Here is a 16,078-nt window from a genome sequence, read left to right on the forward strand (position 1 = left end):
TACACCATACACTTTGTGTTAAAGCATTGTTTTGCAAAGTGTGTGTGTGTGTGTGTGTGTGTGTGTGTGTGTGTGTGTGTGTGTGTGTGTGCGCGCGCGCGCGCGCGTGTGTGCCTGCGTGCCTGCGTGCGTGCGTGCGTGCATTTGTGTCCGTGTCTGTGTCTGTGTCTCTGTGTGTGTGTGTGTGTGTGTGTGTCCATTTGATGTTATGCCCCAGGCCTCTGTGAGTGTGTGAACCAAGCTGTACAAGAGGGCAGGCCAGCCATCCATACACAGTGGAAATGAGGTGGAGTGGACAGATCAATGTGTGTGAGTGTACTTGATGAAAAACAGCATGAGAGAGCCTGTGTGTGCGGGAGGGCAGGACCCAGGGGGTGTGGGGTTGTCAGTATGTGTGAATGTGTGTATGGGAGGAGTCAGACAGTGTGTTGGCGTGTGAAGCATAGGACAGAAGTTGTGTATGTGTGCATGCATGTGTGTATGTGGTGTCTGAATCGCAGTGTTCATCAGGACTTCAGCTGGATAGACCATAGCTGCACTCAGTCGGGAGTGAGAGTTTGAGTGGGGCGAGGAGTGTGTATGTGTGCGTGTATGTATGTGTGAGTGTGTGTGCCATCAACTGGACTGCAGTTTGCCCATCAGCGAAAGAACATCTTTCTACGCCTCCATCACTTTCATCTTCCTCTTCACCACCTCCTTCACCTCCTCCTCTTCGTCCGCCTCCTTGCCAGCATGACGCGGCGGTGCTGCCTCAAACATCGCATTTTCAAGGAATTCCTTGCTGAGTTCTTGGGCACTTTTGTGCTGGTGGTAAGGCCCTTTTTATTCCTATGACCTGGAGTAGTAAGACCACACATTACTGCAACACTTTCAGTGGTACAACTGGTTGGCCAGCTCAGCTGATTTAGGTTGTTGCAGGAGTTACATGGATTCCTATTTTTACATTTTCCCAATGTGTAAAAGGTTCAGGATGGCGAATTAACTTATTAAATGTGTTAAAAAGTGCTACTAAATGCAATCCTTTAAAGGTTATGACAAAGACTATGCTAGTAGTTTAGATAATGATGAAAAATACATGTTTGAGTTTCAAACATTGTTCCGCTTTTCACTGTTGTTGCTGCTTTGTAGAGTATGTATGTGATTTATCAGCTGTTCTCTTTTCCTGTTCTCAAGGAATTCCTTGCTGAATCCTTGGGTACTTTTGGCCTGTTCTCTCCTCTTATTCCCAGTTGTTCGAGACCCTAAATTAAGTCTTTATAATCAACCTTAGTATTTATTGACAGTGTACTTAAAGGGCTAGAGGCTAGTTTCATTTTTTCTATCTGATTAGGACAATGCACATTAATCAATGCATCAGCTCAGGGCTGGATTGGCCATAAGGCGTACAGGGCATTTGCCCAGTGGACTGTTGTTGATTTTAGCCTGCTCTTCCTCCTAATGTAGTGGTACATCAGTACTCATGCCGCTACAGCTGACCTCTCCGAGTCAGATTTAAATATTAATTTTGGCTGATGTGGTCACAATAACCCGTAATAGATGACCAAAAGTGTTGTCAAAGGCTTCATTGACTCTCTCAATGCCTGCTGGAGCGGTCTCGCCTAAAAATGCCTGGTCTGATTTTTCATCCCAGTCAGCCCTGCATTAGGCGAAAAAACATCAATATAAATATGCCAGAGTCAGCATACAATAGTTGCCAAATTTCATCGGTTGTCCTAAGGCATGATAACGCATATAACACAAACAACAATGATCCAAACAATACAGCGTGACCGAAAACATTTTACACACCCATCACAAACATCAACTGCACAATGTTTGGGGCCCTGTCTCTTCTCCTCCTCTCTTCTGCTGTCGTTTTTACTGTATATGTTCTATATCCGTTCTCTCACCCTCCTTTCTCGATCTCTCCTCTCCCTCCTAGTTGTTTGGCTGTGGTTCTGTGGCCCAGACGGTTCTGAGTAGGAACACTCTCGGGGAGAACCTGACCATCCACATTGGCTTCTCCACGGGCCTCATGATGGGAGTGTACGTGTCTGGAGGAGTATCAGGTACACACACACACAGTCACATCGCGTACACACACACATTTGCAACACTATAGGTAAATTGGGAACAACAGCAAAATAGGATTGTTTTCAGCTCAGCAGATAAGGTGTATTCTTCGTCATGTTTTCTTGTCTGTAGTGCTTACGATGTGACAGATCTTGACTGCAAGTTGGCTTTTTTATCAGCTGGATGCCCTTATGATGGAGCCAAGCTGTTGAAGCTAATGTATGGATTGGATGTCTTGAAAAGGATACTATTATGATTTTATTCACAATTTACCAGGCATATACATACACCGTCACATATCTGAGAAACGTACTGCAAAACACATCTAAACAATCACTCAAATCTGTCAGTGCCATGCATTGGTCCAGAGACGGGTTGGCCTCGGTAACACGGCATGCACACACCCATGTGAGCTGGAGTGGAAAGAAGTTATTGACGATGGGATCACTAGGCCCTGGTCGATCAGCAATTTCTGCATTAATTGAATTGAAAGTTGAATCTCAGGAGAGCTGTTTTTCGCAGTCTCTCATCAGCAGAGAAGATGGACCACTGATCGCACGTCTTACAGACACGCGCACATACACACACACACACACACACACACACACACACACACACACACACACACACACACACACACACACACACACACACACACACACACACACACACACACACACACACATAACACACATTTGATTACTTTTATTTGGACCCAAGGGACAAGATCCAAATATTTTGGAATAGGCTATTGACAGGCTGGCAGATTTTAAAAGACTTACACACTTACTCACACACACACACACACACACACACACACACACACACACACACACACACACACTGCAGTGCCATACGTAAAGAGGATAAGGGGTTCATGATGCTACTCTTCTCATTCAGCTATCATCCACCACCCATTTAAACATGAACATTTCAGCTTTATTCAGAGGTGACTGATATTAGGTCTGTGCCATTGTGTGTACAGTAGAAGTCCAACAAAGAAAAAACACGCACATCCATCTCAAAAATGGATTTAGGACTAGCAAAGTCCCATGAAAACTAAAACTAAAGTCTGCAACACCCAGCTTCCGTTTGACATGTCTGATGAAGGGCATGCTGCCCGAAACATCACAATATTCAAACTGGAGCTTGAGCTCGGTGTGGCAGACTTTATTTTCAGTTTTCATGTGTGTACAGGATCCACATCTGCATGTGCATGTGCATGTGCATGTGTTTGTGTTCATTTGTGACGGATTGATTTCCGAGAGCTGATCTCTATAGTAGTCTGTCTGAGGTCAGATGCTGCCCAGGGGAAGCCATCGCATAGTCCTGTGAGCTCTATTGATTTCAAGCACACCCTCTCTCTCACACACACACACGCTCACGCATGCACATGTGCACGCACGCACGCACGCACGCACGCACGCACGCACGCACGCACGCACGCACGCACGCACGCACGCACACACACACACACACACACACACACACATACACACACACAAACACACACACACTCACACTCACAGTTGCTGTTATGCACATGGTGGTAATACAAATGCCATTGTCACCCCAGCCACCCTCGGTATGCTGGATGAACGTGACTCAATAAGAGGAGGATGGGGCGTTCATCCTCTGGGATGAGTCTACTGGTCTACCACTGGTCACATGGCTGCCTCACATCACTTGCTGTGGCTGTTCTGATTGACTTGTCATTTTAGGTTTTCCACTAAAGCTTACTGCTGTTCTTGTAAATACTTTTTTAGATTTAACCCATTACAGTAAAACATGGCTTTATAAATGTGTTGTTACCAGAATGGCAATGACCGAGTCGTAGTGTATTACCAAAGGCCCTTTGCTATGTCATAGTAGTGTAGTACTATGGTAATTAACCTTTCAAAGATTATTATCTTTGGTCTCTGTATCTAGGGTACGGCGTGCATTATGGGGCTGTGATATGTCTTTTTTTTTAGATTTACAAAGTACATGCACTCCATCCCAATATATGATGACATTCATAAACTACGCTCTCCAAGAGGCAGAACGTATAGTATACTGGTGTCATGCAGTGTGCATGGTAGGCTATCTGGGCTCCCCGATAATCCCTACCACATCAGTAAAACTTTAGCCTTCACTAATTTTCTACCTCTCGACACACTTTGAATCTATCCACTTTTTATAATGAAGCAGTGCACACAGCTCTCTACCTAACACACGGATACCAATAGAAATCCTATAACATGTTGAGTCGTGGGCAGCAGAGGCCAGCTGTGGCTGAGAGGGTTGCAGGCTTCAATTTCACCCCTTTCAGTTGGAAGATTGTGTGTGGTCTCCCTCGATATGAAGTGCCCTTGAGCAGGTCACCTTACCCCACATTGCTCCAGGGACTGTAACCAATACCCTGTACCCAAACACCTGTAGGTTTCTTTGGATAAAAGTGACAGCTAAGTGTATTATTAGGAAATGGATGTTAAAGCAACACTGACTAGCACCGTGGTTACACTGACTAGGACCATAGCAAGCCGCTGCACAACAACTCATCAGAAAGTCATCAACAACCATAGCCACACCTGCCGACAGGGGGACACAAACGGGTATGTTGTCCCGGGCCCAAGGAGATAGGGGGCCCAGAATTATGTCGCTATTACATTGTACAGTATGTATGGGGTTGGGGGCCCTTTCAGATGACTTTGTCCTGGGCCCTGAAAAAACTGTCAGCGGCCCTAACCATAGCTGTTGATTACTGGCTAGCAGTATAGCAACATTGTGTAGCACCAAAACAGCTCCGAACAGAAGCACAATGCTGGTCGACAGCCTAACCACTTTCTTTCTCTCCTCTCCTCTCCTCTCCTCTCCTTTCCTCTCCTCTCTCCATTCCTCTCATTTTCTCTCATATCCTGCATCAGGAGGACACCTGAATCCAGCTGTGTCCTTGGCCATGGTAATCCTGGGTAAGCTGAAGATCTACAAGTTCCCCGTCTACGTTTTGGCCCAGATGATGGGAGCCTTCGCGGGGGCGGCAGCAGTGTTTGGGCTATACTATGGTGGGTGGATACCATCATTCAGGTGGTGTTGATGCATACACACACACGCACACGCACACACACACACACACACACACACACACACACACACACACACACACACACACACACACACACACACACACACACACACACACACACACACACACACATGCACACACACACACACCCTGTACTGCACATCGGTGATTTCCTTTTGCTGTTGTGTGGTGTTTAGATGCCTTTATGGACTTCACCAGTGGGATTCTGTCGGTGACGGGCATCAACGCCACAGCTCACATCTTTGCCTCCTACCCCGGACGGCACCTGTCTATCCTCAATGGCATGGTGGATCAGGTGAGACCAGAATCCTGTTTCTCGAAAGCATCATTGCTAACCACTTAGCAACTTACTAGGTTGCCAATGGGAAATTGCATTGCAACCAAGTACAATAAGTTGCCAAAGTAGTAAGCAAAGACGCTGTTGAGAAACCCTGGGCTTTGAACCATATTTTTCCCCCCAAAACAGAGTTTGAACGTTCCACCATTAGATAGATGTCTCCGAACCGGTTAGAACAAAAACGTTTGATGTCAGCTGTTTACAAATAGCTATGAAATGATGTCTCATTCAGCCTAAACCAAATTTAATACTATTACAACTTTCCTTAAATAAAGACAAGAATAATTCAAAGCAATTATTATTTCAAATGTGTTGTTTTATTGCTAATGGAAGGATTCTCAACAAAAACATCAAAAGCATTATAAAGTCACATGACTATGCCACTCAGTGGGAAACAACAGAATCCCAAATGTTTAAATAAATCAAACCCGGTACTAACCGGTTACCTTTATTTGCAATAAGCCTTTTTTTTCAGAACATAATAAATTAGGAAGTGTCTGGTTGGTTTTGGTTCCATGTAAAATAGAAAAAGTTCCCGGTTTTCGTCTCTTGAACTGGGTGAGACACATTTCACCTCTGTTCGTCCTCCTCCTCTATCGCTTTCAAGTCAAATCAAGTCTAATTTGTTTTATTGCCATTCCTGTTTGGACCGCAAGCTGTCAGTTTTGCCACTTCCAAAGAGCCCATTAGTGAGTGTGTGTTTGGCTAGTAAGATTTACATCTACTGGCCAATTTGGCTGGTGGTGAAAAAAAGTTAATTTAGAGCCTGAATTCAGGGCCATGTGGATGGAACAACCCACACTGCACAAATCAGATTGTGTCCTAAATGCTGGCAGGAGCACAGACAGGTGACCAGGTTAACTGACTACAAATAAGCCATTTAATGTAGGCCCAAATCCAGTTGAGAACCTTTGCATCACCCGGTTTTAGATGACCAAACAAGAAGATCTAAACGGCCTGATTCCACAGATTTGCCCCACAATAACTAAATGGACCAATTCTACGCTACTAAAATATCTGAAGGGACTGATTTTGGGTAATTAGCCTAGAACATTTAAATGGGTCAGTTGTACTTGGTGGCTCCGACACCCAGACAGCCCAGACTGTGTGTTTTTGATTGATGTCTGTTAATGCTCATTGATTGGCCCAATTCCTCAAGCTTCCCCATTAGTGTTTTTCTGCCCCAAAAGCAGCACAGCAGTGCTGGCTGAAATGCAGCATCACTACAGCAGGGGGAGCTGCTCTAATGTGCCTACCCTGTCTGCAGTTTTACTGTAACTTTATTTTTGCAGATAATATATTATAATTAACTAAACCAACATGATAGTGAAAGTAAACATGTTTTTTTGTTCTCAATGACTAAGATCAAGCAGTGTTTATCTCCTACATTGCTTAACATTTTATGTTAGGCTACTTACTACTATATGACTCCAGAAAGTTATATGGGAATGAACAATACAGTCTTTCTCTCTTATTTTGCTGCGCTGTAATTCCACTCTTCCATGCTTTTGTGTTTCCGGCGCCCATAAATGTGTGTGTGTGTGTGTGTGTGTGTGTGTGTGTGTGTGTGTGTGTGTGTGTGTGTGTGTGTGTGTGTGTGTGTGTGTGTGTGTGTGTGTAGATAATTGGAACGGGGATGTTGGTGTTGTGTATTCTGGCCATTACGGACGGCAAGAACATCGGTGCGCCGCACGGGGTGGAGCCAGTGGCAGTGGGGGCGGCTTTGCTGGCCATCAGCGTTTCCATGGGCCTGAACTGCGGCTATCCCATCAACCCCGCACGAGACCTGGGGCCCCGCCTCTTCACCTTCGCTGCCGGCTGGGGCCTGGAGGTCTTCAGGTATGAAGTTCAACTCTTTGAGTGTAGAATTAACACTGTGAAGTAATTTATGCTTTAAGACGATGTTATATTCAACTTTCTATACTCATTGGGTGTCGAATCAACAATTACAGTGTTGAATCTAACACTGGCTTAGAGCATATAGTGCTTTATAGTGTTAACTAGAGATGCACCGGATCCTGATTTTTAGGATCCTGCCGGATACCGGATCCACTGCTTAAGATCCTGCCGGATCCGGAACCGGATACCGGATCCTACGAAAGGGTTGAAACACATAGCCTACTCACACATGTGGGCCCTTTTTATCATGTTGGCTCAAACTATTTTGACTGAAAAGCCTCGGCTACCGGATCCTGGATCCTGGAACCGGATCCGGATCCTGTGAAAAACCCTATTATCCTGCCGGATCCGGAACCGGATCTTGGATCCTGTACATCTCTAGTGTTAACCCATTGCTTCCTGATCTTGCATTGCGCAACATTGGCCCTGGCGCCTGGAGCTGCATTACGCAACATTCAGGCTCATGAGATTTGAGACAACTTCATTAAAAATCTTTGTTTGTTTGAGATGAATGAACACATTCTAATGAAAGATGAGGGTCTTAGCGTTTAAATTCCTTCTTATTGCATGTTTTTATGTGCATCAGAGGCGGAGATATTTAGGTTTTTATAGTCTAAGGGCAACTTTCCTAACAAGGGCTTAGGCATTCAGCAGGCCTTTTTTGTAGGCGCTTCAGGTATCAGTGGGTTAAAGGGGCCGTTTTCAGAAGGCATGGCTTTATATCTACCACTTGTCAATCGTTGCCACCAATAAATTGCAACAAAACCATTCGTTGTTCAACATTTAAAGGATCAACATGTATTGCAGTCTACAATACAGTTGAAGTGTGACTCCTGGATGTGAGCCTCTATTGTTATCTTAAACAGTCTTGTCAAGTTCCAGGATGAAAAGCTTCCCCCAATGCCCAGTGTTGCCAAATTAGCGACTATGTCGCTAGATTTAGCGACTTTTTGACGTCCCTGGTGACTAAAAACCTCATCTAGCCTTTTTAAAACGCACATTTTCAGTGACAAATGTATTGTTTTTCATCATAATTGTGACTCTGCGCCGCCGTCAGAAGCAGGGCTGCAGATAAGCTCTGATCTCCAAAAAGTAGCTAGCATCGCCCATTTATACTGTGGACGAAGGCAGGTGGGCACGTTTTCTGTAGATCAGCGTGCCATGCTTGACGCTGTTACGTCATACGTAACGGCATGATGCCATCTAGCAACTTCTCAGCCAGCCAATAGCGACTTTGGCTGATTTTCTTTTGGCAACACTGCCAATGCTGTTGTTGACCAGACGTGCGTGTGGAGCTCGGGCAGCCGTCTGGCAGAGCTGTGCAGAACTACACAGGTCTGGCGAGAGCCAATTTAGGATGGTGGAACATTGATGAAACGTTTTTCCTGGTAGGCAGGTTATACATATTTGGAGAGACATCAGTTACCCGAACAATCTTTGTTCATTACACTGTTTCCCCAATTTGATCATAAACAGATGCACTTCATATCTGGGATGCTGAAGTGTATGTAGACACACAGTGGTGTATTGCTTTGACTTGATGTAACCACAGCAGTTGGCCATCACCCAATGCTGCCAACCTTGTCCCCCATCGATCGATCAGTTGTGTCACGTTATGTAATGTCACACATTGTCATTACCAGGATGGCATGTGCATGGATGACAGTGTGACTGACAAACAATAGCTGTTGCACACGCATGCGCACACACACACACACACACACACACACACACACACACACACACACACACACACACACACACACACACACACACACACACACACACACACACACACACACACACACACACACACACACACGTTTACACTGCTGCATCTGATCTAATGAGTCAAATGTCAACCTCTTGTGTGTGTGTGTGTGTGCATGCGTGTGTGTGTGTGTGTGTTTGTGCGTGTGTGTGTGTCGTGCCGTGTCTCCCTCCTCAGCACGGGGGATAATTGGTGGTGGATTCCTGTGGCGGGCCCCATGGCGGGGGGTGTGGCCGGAGCTGTCATCTACTTCCTGTTTGTGAAGGTGCACCACCACCACCACCACGCCCAGAAGCCCCAGGAGGAGACGGAGGAGGAAGAGGAGGAGGAGGAGGAAGAGGACGACGAGAGCCTCAAGGACAAGTATGAGATGGTCTATGTCACCAGGGCCTCAAAGGTCCCAATGTGTCTGTGTGTGTGTGTGTGTGTGTGTGTCTGCTAGTGTGTCTGCTTGTGTGTGTGTGTGCGTGTGCGTGCATGCGTGTGTGTGTGTGTGTGTGTGTGTACTTGTAATAACACTATTGTGAGGACCACAACCTTATTTTCACCTTTGCTGTGAGGACATTTGTGGTTGTGAGGACATTTTGGTCGGTCCACACAGCCATCATGAAAAAAGTGCAAAGACATTTGTTTATCTGACAGGTTAGGGTTAGGGATTGTTGTACTCGTGTGCATATAATGTGTGTGTGTGTGTGTGTGTGAGTGTGTGTGTGTGTGTGTGTGTGTGTGTGTGTGTGTGTGTGTGTGTGTGTGTGTGTGTGTGTGTGTGTGTGCGTGCGTGCGTGCGTGCGTGTGTGTAATTGCAGCCTAATGTAACCCTTTGTTGTTTTTTTCTATTTCTATTGTAGGGATCAACTCTTTCCCCAGCCAGTCGATGAGAGGCCATTCGAATCAGACTTTGACGGAGTTTTCAGCAAAAGCTACGACATGTATGATAGCTTGGCGGACAAGTGTTAGCATGTTAGCCAACACAAGGCTAACAGCACCAAGGAGCGACAGTGCCTCTCCAGCATCACTGATGTGTTATAATACTGTAGGTGAGAGTGTTGGAGCAGTGTGCTAGCTGTCAGATGCTAACGCTACGTTTTGGTGCTGCTCCAAAAGAACACCATGTATCGCATCTCTGTGTATCTCTTATCTGAGCTAACAGAAGGATATAATGCCCACCGATCACTGGTCACTACGCCTCAGTGTGTGTGTGTGTGTGTGTGTGTGTGTGTGTGTGTGTGTGTGTGTGTGTGTGTGTGTGTGTGTGTGTGTGTGTGTGTGTGTGTGTGTGTGTGTAGGTACATGTGTGTGTGTATATGTGTGCGCCAGCGTGTGTGTATGTGCGGCCGTTCATATGTTTGCGTGTGAATTTGTGCCTGTGTGTGTGCGTGTGAATTTGTGTGTGTGTGTGTGTGTGTGTGTGTGTGTGTGTGTGTGTGTGTGTGTGTGTGTGTGTGTGTGTGTGTGTGTGTGTGTGTGTGTGTGTGTGTGTGTTTTGTAGTCATGTCATTCCTCTTGGTGACAGTGACATTACATTCAGTTGCCAGAGCTACCTGGCCACTGTTGACATTTGCTCCCCTCCCTCAGTGTAAAACAGAACCCACCCTGTACTGTTCTTGTGATCTTCACTGTTATTTAAGAAATTATTTGTGTCCTCTTCATGTATGTGCCACGTTATTTATTTAGATTTATGTTATTGGCCTTTACTTTTTTCAGTCTGCATTAAGAGTAACTCAAGTGGTTTTAAATGTGTTTTGGAAAAAAAACAAGTCTCCTATTTGTTAAGGACTTTAACATAGAATAATTGTTGTATATTTTTAAGGAATAAACTGTATTTAATAGCACTCTCGTAGTCATCTGTTCCTTGAACTATCATGAGATGATGTCGCACAACACAGTTTATTGACATCAGACCTGAGACCAACATTTGAAATCTCCAGCACAGAATAGCAAAGTCTTAGGAGGGCATGCGATGTGTGCAATGGTAATGTTGAAACACTCACCACACAACTGCACCACAAAATACACAAGTGTTCAACACCTATCTCTATCTGTTTTTTATAGAGTTACAATTCACATTTTGTAAATGCCTCCCAAGATCTCTTGAAAACACCGGCCCCTTTGAACAATATGAGACAGGAAACCTTGTTAGGAAATGATGCATGAATTACTTCAGAACACTGGTAACGAAGATTCTGTAATAACCTCAGTGCTCTCAGCTGACAATAAAGTTGTTTAAGTTTGGGGTGTGTTTCTGTTCCAGGGTCCTGTTCTGTGTATCAGTCATAAATGTTGCTATAGCAGCTGCAGAAGGAGTCAACAGTGGCACAGTCCAACCATTGAGTACTTCAGCAGCTCAGCTATAGCGTTCATTTCTTAGGCAGCAAGTGTCAGGACAACCTCGACATGTACTTGTGATATTACAGTATAACATGTACCCTGCAAGCCTAGTGTCCAAAGAGGCTGGCAGCACACGTGAACTCTTGGTGTCTGGATAAACTGGAGCTCTGAAGCATGAAGGTCTAGGTGAGCAGGAGCTTTGGTGAGCAGGAGCTTTGGTGTTTGGAGCGACTGGTTTGGAATCTATTCTGTATAGAGAGCATTTGAGCAAATGAGTAATATGCTGGTGTCTAAAGGGACTGAGTGTAGTAAAAGACCAAAGTCTTTCTGCGCAGTAGACATCTTACCATCTAGCAGACGACCAGAGACTCCACCAGAAGTGCTGCTCTCTCAGGTTCAGAGCAGTAGCAGGGCTGGAGAGGAAGCTTTCAGACATGGACAAACCAGAGCATCACTGAGCCATTTGAAGAAGGCATACCTTTTCTCACAGGACCATCCTTGCGCTCAGCAGAAGTACAGGTGAGAGTTGTATATAAAAATTGTATTTATTTTTAGTTTGACATTGACTTTACTTGGCATCGATAATGGGCATGATAACATATCTTACACATTTTTATAAGCAAAAATATGGGGAAAAAAACAACTGTTCTAATCATGGAGCCATCTCCATGATTAGAACAGTTGTTTTTTCCCCATATTTTTGCTTATAAACATTTGTGAGATATGTTATCATGACCATTACCCGTAACCACAAGTTCTGATCTCTTACAGGTGTAGCTTTAACCTGGCAGCTGCCTACCTGCTGGTGTCAGAGCCCAGAAAGGCCCTGCAGTACCTTCTCAGCTGTGTGGGCTGCCCAATTGAGACCAGCGCCAAATGCAACAACATCCTGTCTAGGCTGAGCCTGAGCAAGGACCCTGACTTCCATTTCAACCTGGGCCTGGCCTATGAGGGGATGGGGTGCCTGGCCGATGCTCTGGGCTGCTATCAGGCTGCGGTGGAGCTGCATGGCGGTGGAGACCCCGGCGGGCAGGCTGACGCCCGAGTGAAAGGGGCCTACTGCCAGCTGGAGCTGGGGCATGGGGGGCCACCTGCCGCCCAGTCGTTTGCCCTAGCAGCACAGGGGTACCGACAGGCGGGGAGGGGGGAGGAGGCAGCCATGGTCCTCATAGAAGCAGCCAATCAGATGGTAGAGGGTGGGAAGGGTCTACACTGTGAGGAGGGAGGGAGAGGGGGAGGGGTTACATCTCTCCTGCAGGACTGTTTACAGCTGTGCAGGCAGGAGGTCAAAGACAACAGACTGAGAGGTGTGTAATACTAAAGTGTACGGTGTGTGCGTGTGTGTGTCGTGTGTGTGTGTGTGTGTGTGTGTGTGTGTGTGTGTGTGTGTGTGTGTGTGTGTGTGTGTGTGTGTGTGTGTGTGTGTGTGTGTACAAGTGCACGTGTGTGTTCTGGTGTGACAACTTTTGTGTTCCTCCCTCAGTGAAGCTGCAGACAGATGTGGGATTGCTGCTGTGTGCTTTGGGCTCGTTCCGCAAGGCAGAGCACTGCCTATTGGAGGCGCTGGCAGTATGTGAAGAGGAGGAGGGGGCGGGATTTAACAATTTGAGGAGTAAGCATTTTCCCCCAGTTTTTCTAGAATTTCACTCAAACATTCTATCTCCTATTATAGTACTCTGTTAATAATCCCATTAAGTGCATTCAGGCCGAAAGGACCATGCGAGTCCCGTTCCCACACACAATTTTGAGCATGTTGAGGGAACCAGAAAGTTTGTTAGTGATGCGCACCCGAAAAATGTCTGTGAACCATGATGACAACATGGATGTTAGCAGGTTCATCCCGTTAACAAACGGTCGCATGTGGAAAAGTTCAGAACACTGGAGTACTTAAGCTCCCAATGTAATTGGCGTGGGAACGGGCTCTGGCACCGTTCTGGTTGGCATGAAAACAGTATTGTGAGAATATAATATTGTATTTTTGCCCAAATTCTAATCATATTGTATGATGCTACTCCTCAAAGGCGGCAGAATCAGGCAGAGGGCAGTCCTGCTGCAGAATCTGGGGGCGGTCCTAAACGCTCAAGGACGCTACGCCACAGCAATGGCCCTTCACTCCAAAGCAAGGGTAGCCTTCCGTATGTGGTCTCACCAATTATTTAATTATTTGTGTATAGTATATAGATTATGTTTGATAATCTGTCTGTTTTACCAAAATCCATGATGTTTTATTGTCATATACTCAGGAATTTCATAAGAAAAGGAAGAAAAAGTCATCAGGGAAGTCTCTCCACTATTATTATTTAATCTATTATCTGTGTCATTAGGATTGTTAGGGCAGAGGCATGGAGAGGCGGAGTGCTTGGCTAACATGGCGTCTGCCTGTCATCACATGGGCCGATACCAAGTGGCTGCCCAGCTTTACCAGGAAGCCCTGACGATCTTCACACAAGCAGGTAGTGTTGCCACCTGTCCCGTTCTACATGATTGCCACAGTTTATAGTGGCCTGTCCTGGGGAAAAATATACCGTATTTTCTCTGGACGAGTGACTTGTCCAGGTTTTCTCTGTCAGAGGTCACCACCCTACAAGGAGGTGACCTCACCACACTAGATCACACGGTACCCAACATAAATAATCATACTTCAGCGTGACACTCCATACCGTGCCACAGGACACTGGGCCACCGTACAACACATACTCTACAGTATATCAAACACAAGCAGGTAATTGGAGTGCTTCTGGGTCTTCACCTTCTCCCCTTGGTGCTCATCAGCGTAGGGGCTCTCACTACCTTGACATTCCTCACCATTTCCCAACAACTCACTTTACTACACCAAATCAGACAGCGCTGGACCATGCTATGCCAAACATGCCTTACAATACCATACTATACCCCACATTACACTTGACCATGCTAGTGTTTTTTTCCAGATGAAGAGACCACACTTAATTATATTACATATTTTGTGTAGGTAGATGTTTGAGTTTCTTGATGTGTCTCTTCAGGTGATTCAGGGGCCCAGAGGCTGATGAGGGAAGGTCTGGCTGCAGCTCTCCTCAACCTGGCTGGAGGTGGAAGAGGAGGTGGAGGAGGAGGAGATGCAGGAGGTGGAGGAGGGTTCTGAGGACGAGGTGGAGATTTTAGCTAACAAGAGGTGGCAACTGAGATATATTGGTGGAGAGGAGACGGTTCATAAGGAGTTTCTTTGGGAATCAACGTAGTGTGAGGTTCGATGTATGAATCCTTTTGTATGTTTCTTTTTTTGCATGGGAAGGCTGGTAGTGGGGTAGTGGTAGTGGTGGATGTGGTCATTTGCCTGAGTAGCAGGAGGTGAGGTTGTCTGGCGTGTGTGTGTGAAAGAGAGTAGTGCATGTTGTGTGGTGAGTGAAGTGCGGTGGGCAGACGTGTGCCAGTGTACAGTAGGCTGAATGGAGCATGTGTGAGACTGAAGTGTGTGATGTATACAGTATGTGTGGTGAAGTGGAGCGTGTGGAGCATGTGTGGTGTGTGTTAAGATCTGTATAAATGTACCAAACTCTGTGTGTGTGTGTGTGTGTGTGTGTGTGTGTGTGTGTGTGTGTGTGTGTGTGTGTGTGTGTGTGTGTGTGTGTGGTAGTGGCGGCGGTTGACTGGAACATCTCCCACACAAGGCTGCTCTCTGTTCTGTTTGGGCCAAAGGGCCAAAGGTAGCCACATGTTTGCCTGCCTCTCATGTCTGCCAAAAAATCCAGCTCTCCACTCACAGACACACGCACATCACATGCGCACACACACGCACGCGTGCATGCACACACATGCGAGGAAGAGACCAGGTGGGTCAATGGGTTTGTGTGTGTGTGTGTGTGTGTGTGTGTGTGTGTGTGTGTGTGTGTGTGTGTGTGTGTGTGTGTGTGTGTGTGTGTGTGTGTGTGTGTGTGTGTGTGTGTGTGTGTGTGTGTGTGTGTGTGCGCTCGCACGCTTGTGTGCCTCTGCATTTATTACCTCCATAAAATATGGCCAAGAGAAACTGACTGGGAGGTAAGTTAGTAGTCACACTGCTCAAAGCTGTAAGTGTGTGAGAGATACATCTGTACTCATAAGGCCAAGACTTTGAAATGTAGGCTTACCTACACATTAATGATGACATCCCCCACTCCTAAAATGCTTGCCGTTGTTGGCCGTCTACTTAATGACATTAATTATCTGTTGCATAGGCTATACTTGTTACATAGATGTTAGAATCATAATTGGGCTATCAGGTCAGGGTTCACTGTGTATCAGCCCTTTGGCAAATGTGGACTATTGAGTGGGGAAACATCTACCACATGTAGTAAAACGTGGAAAGATTGTGTATTAAGACTGCAACATTACAACACAACCCATATAAATGAAATGAGATATTTCCTGATTGAACAGCCACACAAGTTTTTTCAACCTTGATTCACTTAATACATTTGCAGAAACAGTTTGAGTTTTAGACCTTTGTTGTTGCGACTCGGGATGGCGTGCTAGGCGCGCTAGGCCCCCCACATTTGGGCTTTCATGCCCACCCACGGGGACCCCGGTTCAAGTCCGGCTGGGGTCACTTCCCGATCCTCCCCTGTCTCTCTGTCCCATTCGCTTCCTG

The 16,078-nt window shown here is 46.0% G+C and overlaps 1 protein-coding gene across 1 annotated transcript; it reads left to right on the top strand.

The window, feature by feature from the left end:
- The first annotated feature begins 451 nt into the window (after positions 1–451).
- LOC134447210 (aquaporin-9-like) lies at positions 452–10,471 on the top strand. Its single transcript, XM_063196566.1, has 7 exons — positions 452–810; positions 1,922–2,048; positions 4,959–5,096; positions 5,314–5,432; positions 7,096–7,313; positions 9,322–9,507; positions 9,993–10,471. Exons 1-7 carry the CDS (start codon positions 733–735, stop codon positions 10,099–10,101), a joined length of 975 nt encoding a protein of 324 aa, XP_063052636.1. The 5' UTR covers positions 452–732; the 3' UTR covers positions 10,102–10,471.
- The last annotated feature ends 5,607 nt before the right edge of the window (positions 10,472–16,078 follow it).

The sequence above is a fragment of the Engraulis encrasicolus genome, chromosome 4, assembly GCF_034702125.1.
Source record: "Engraulis encrasicolus isolate BLACKSEA-1 chromosome 4, IST_EnEncr_1.0, whole genome shotgun sequence".
Taxonomy (NCBI): Eukaryota; Metazoa; Chordata; class Actinopteri; order Clupeiformes; family Engraulidae; genus Engraulis; species Engraulis encrasicolus.

What these genes read in the sequence shown, in the direction of transcription:
- LOC134447210 (XM_063196566.1), top strand. Translation starts at nt 733, where the DNA reads ATGACGCGGCGGTGCTGCCTCAAACATCGCATTTTCAAGGAATTCCTT. An exon ending in AGTGTTTGGGCTATACTATG is followed by an intron (nt 5,097 to 5,313) that starts GTGGGTGGATAC and finishes TGTGGTGTTTAG; the next exon opens with ATGCCTTTATGGACTTCACC. An exon ending in TGGGGCCTGGAGGTCTTCAG is followed by an intron (nt 7,314 to 9,321) that starts GTATGAAGTTCA and finishes CTCCCTCCTCAG; the next exon opens with CACGGGGGATAATTGGTGGT.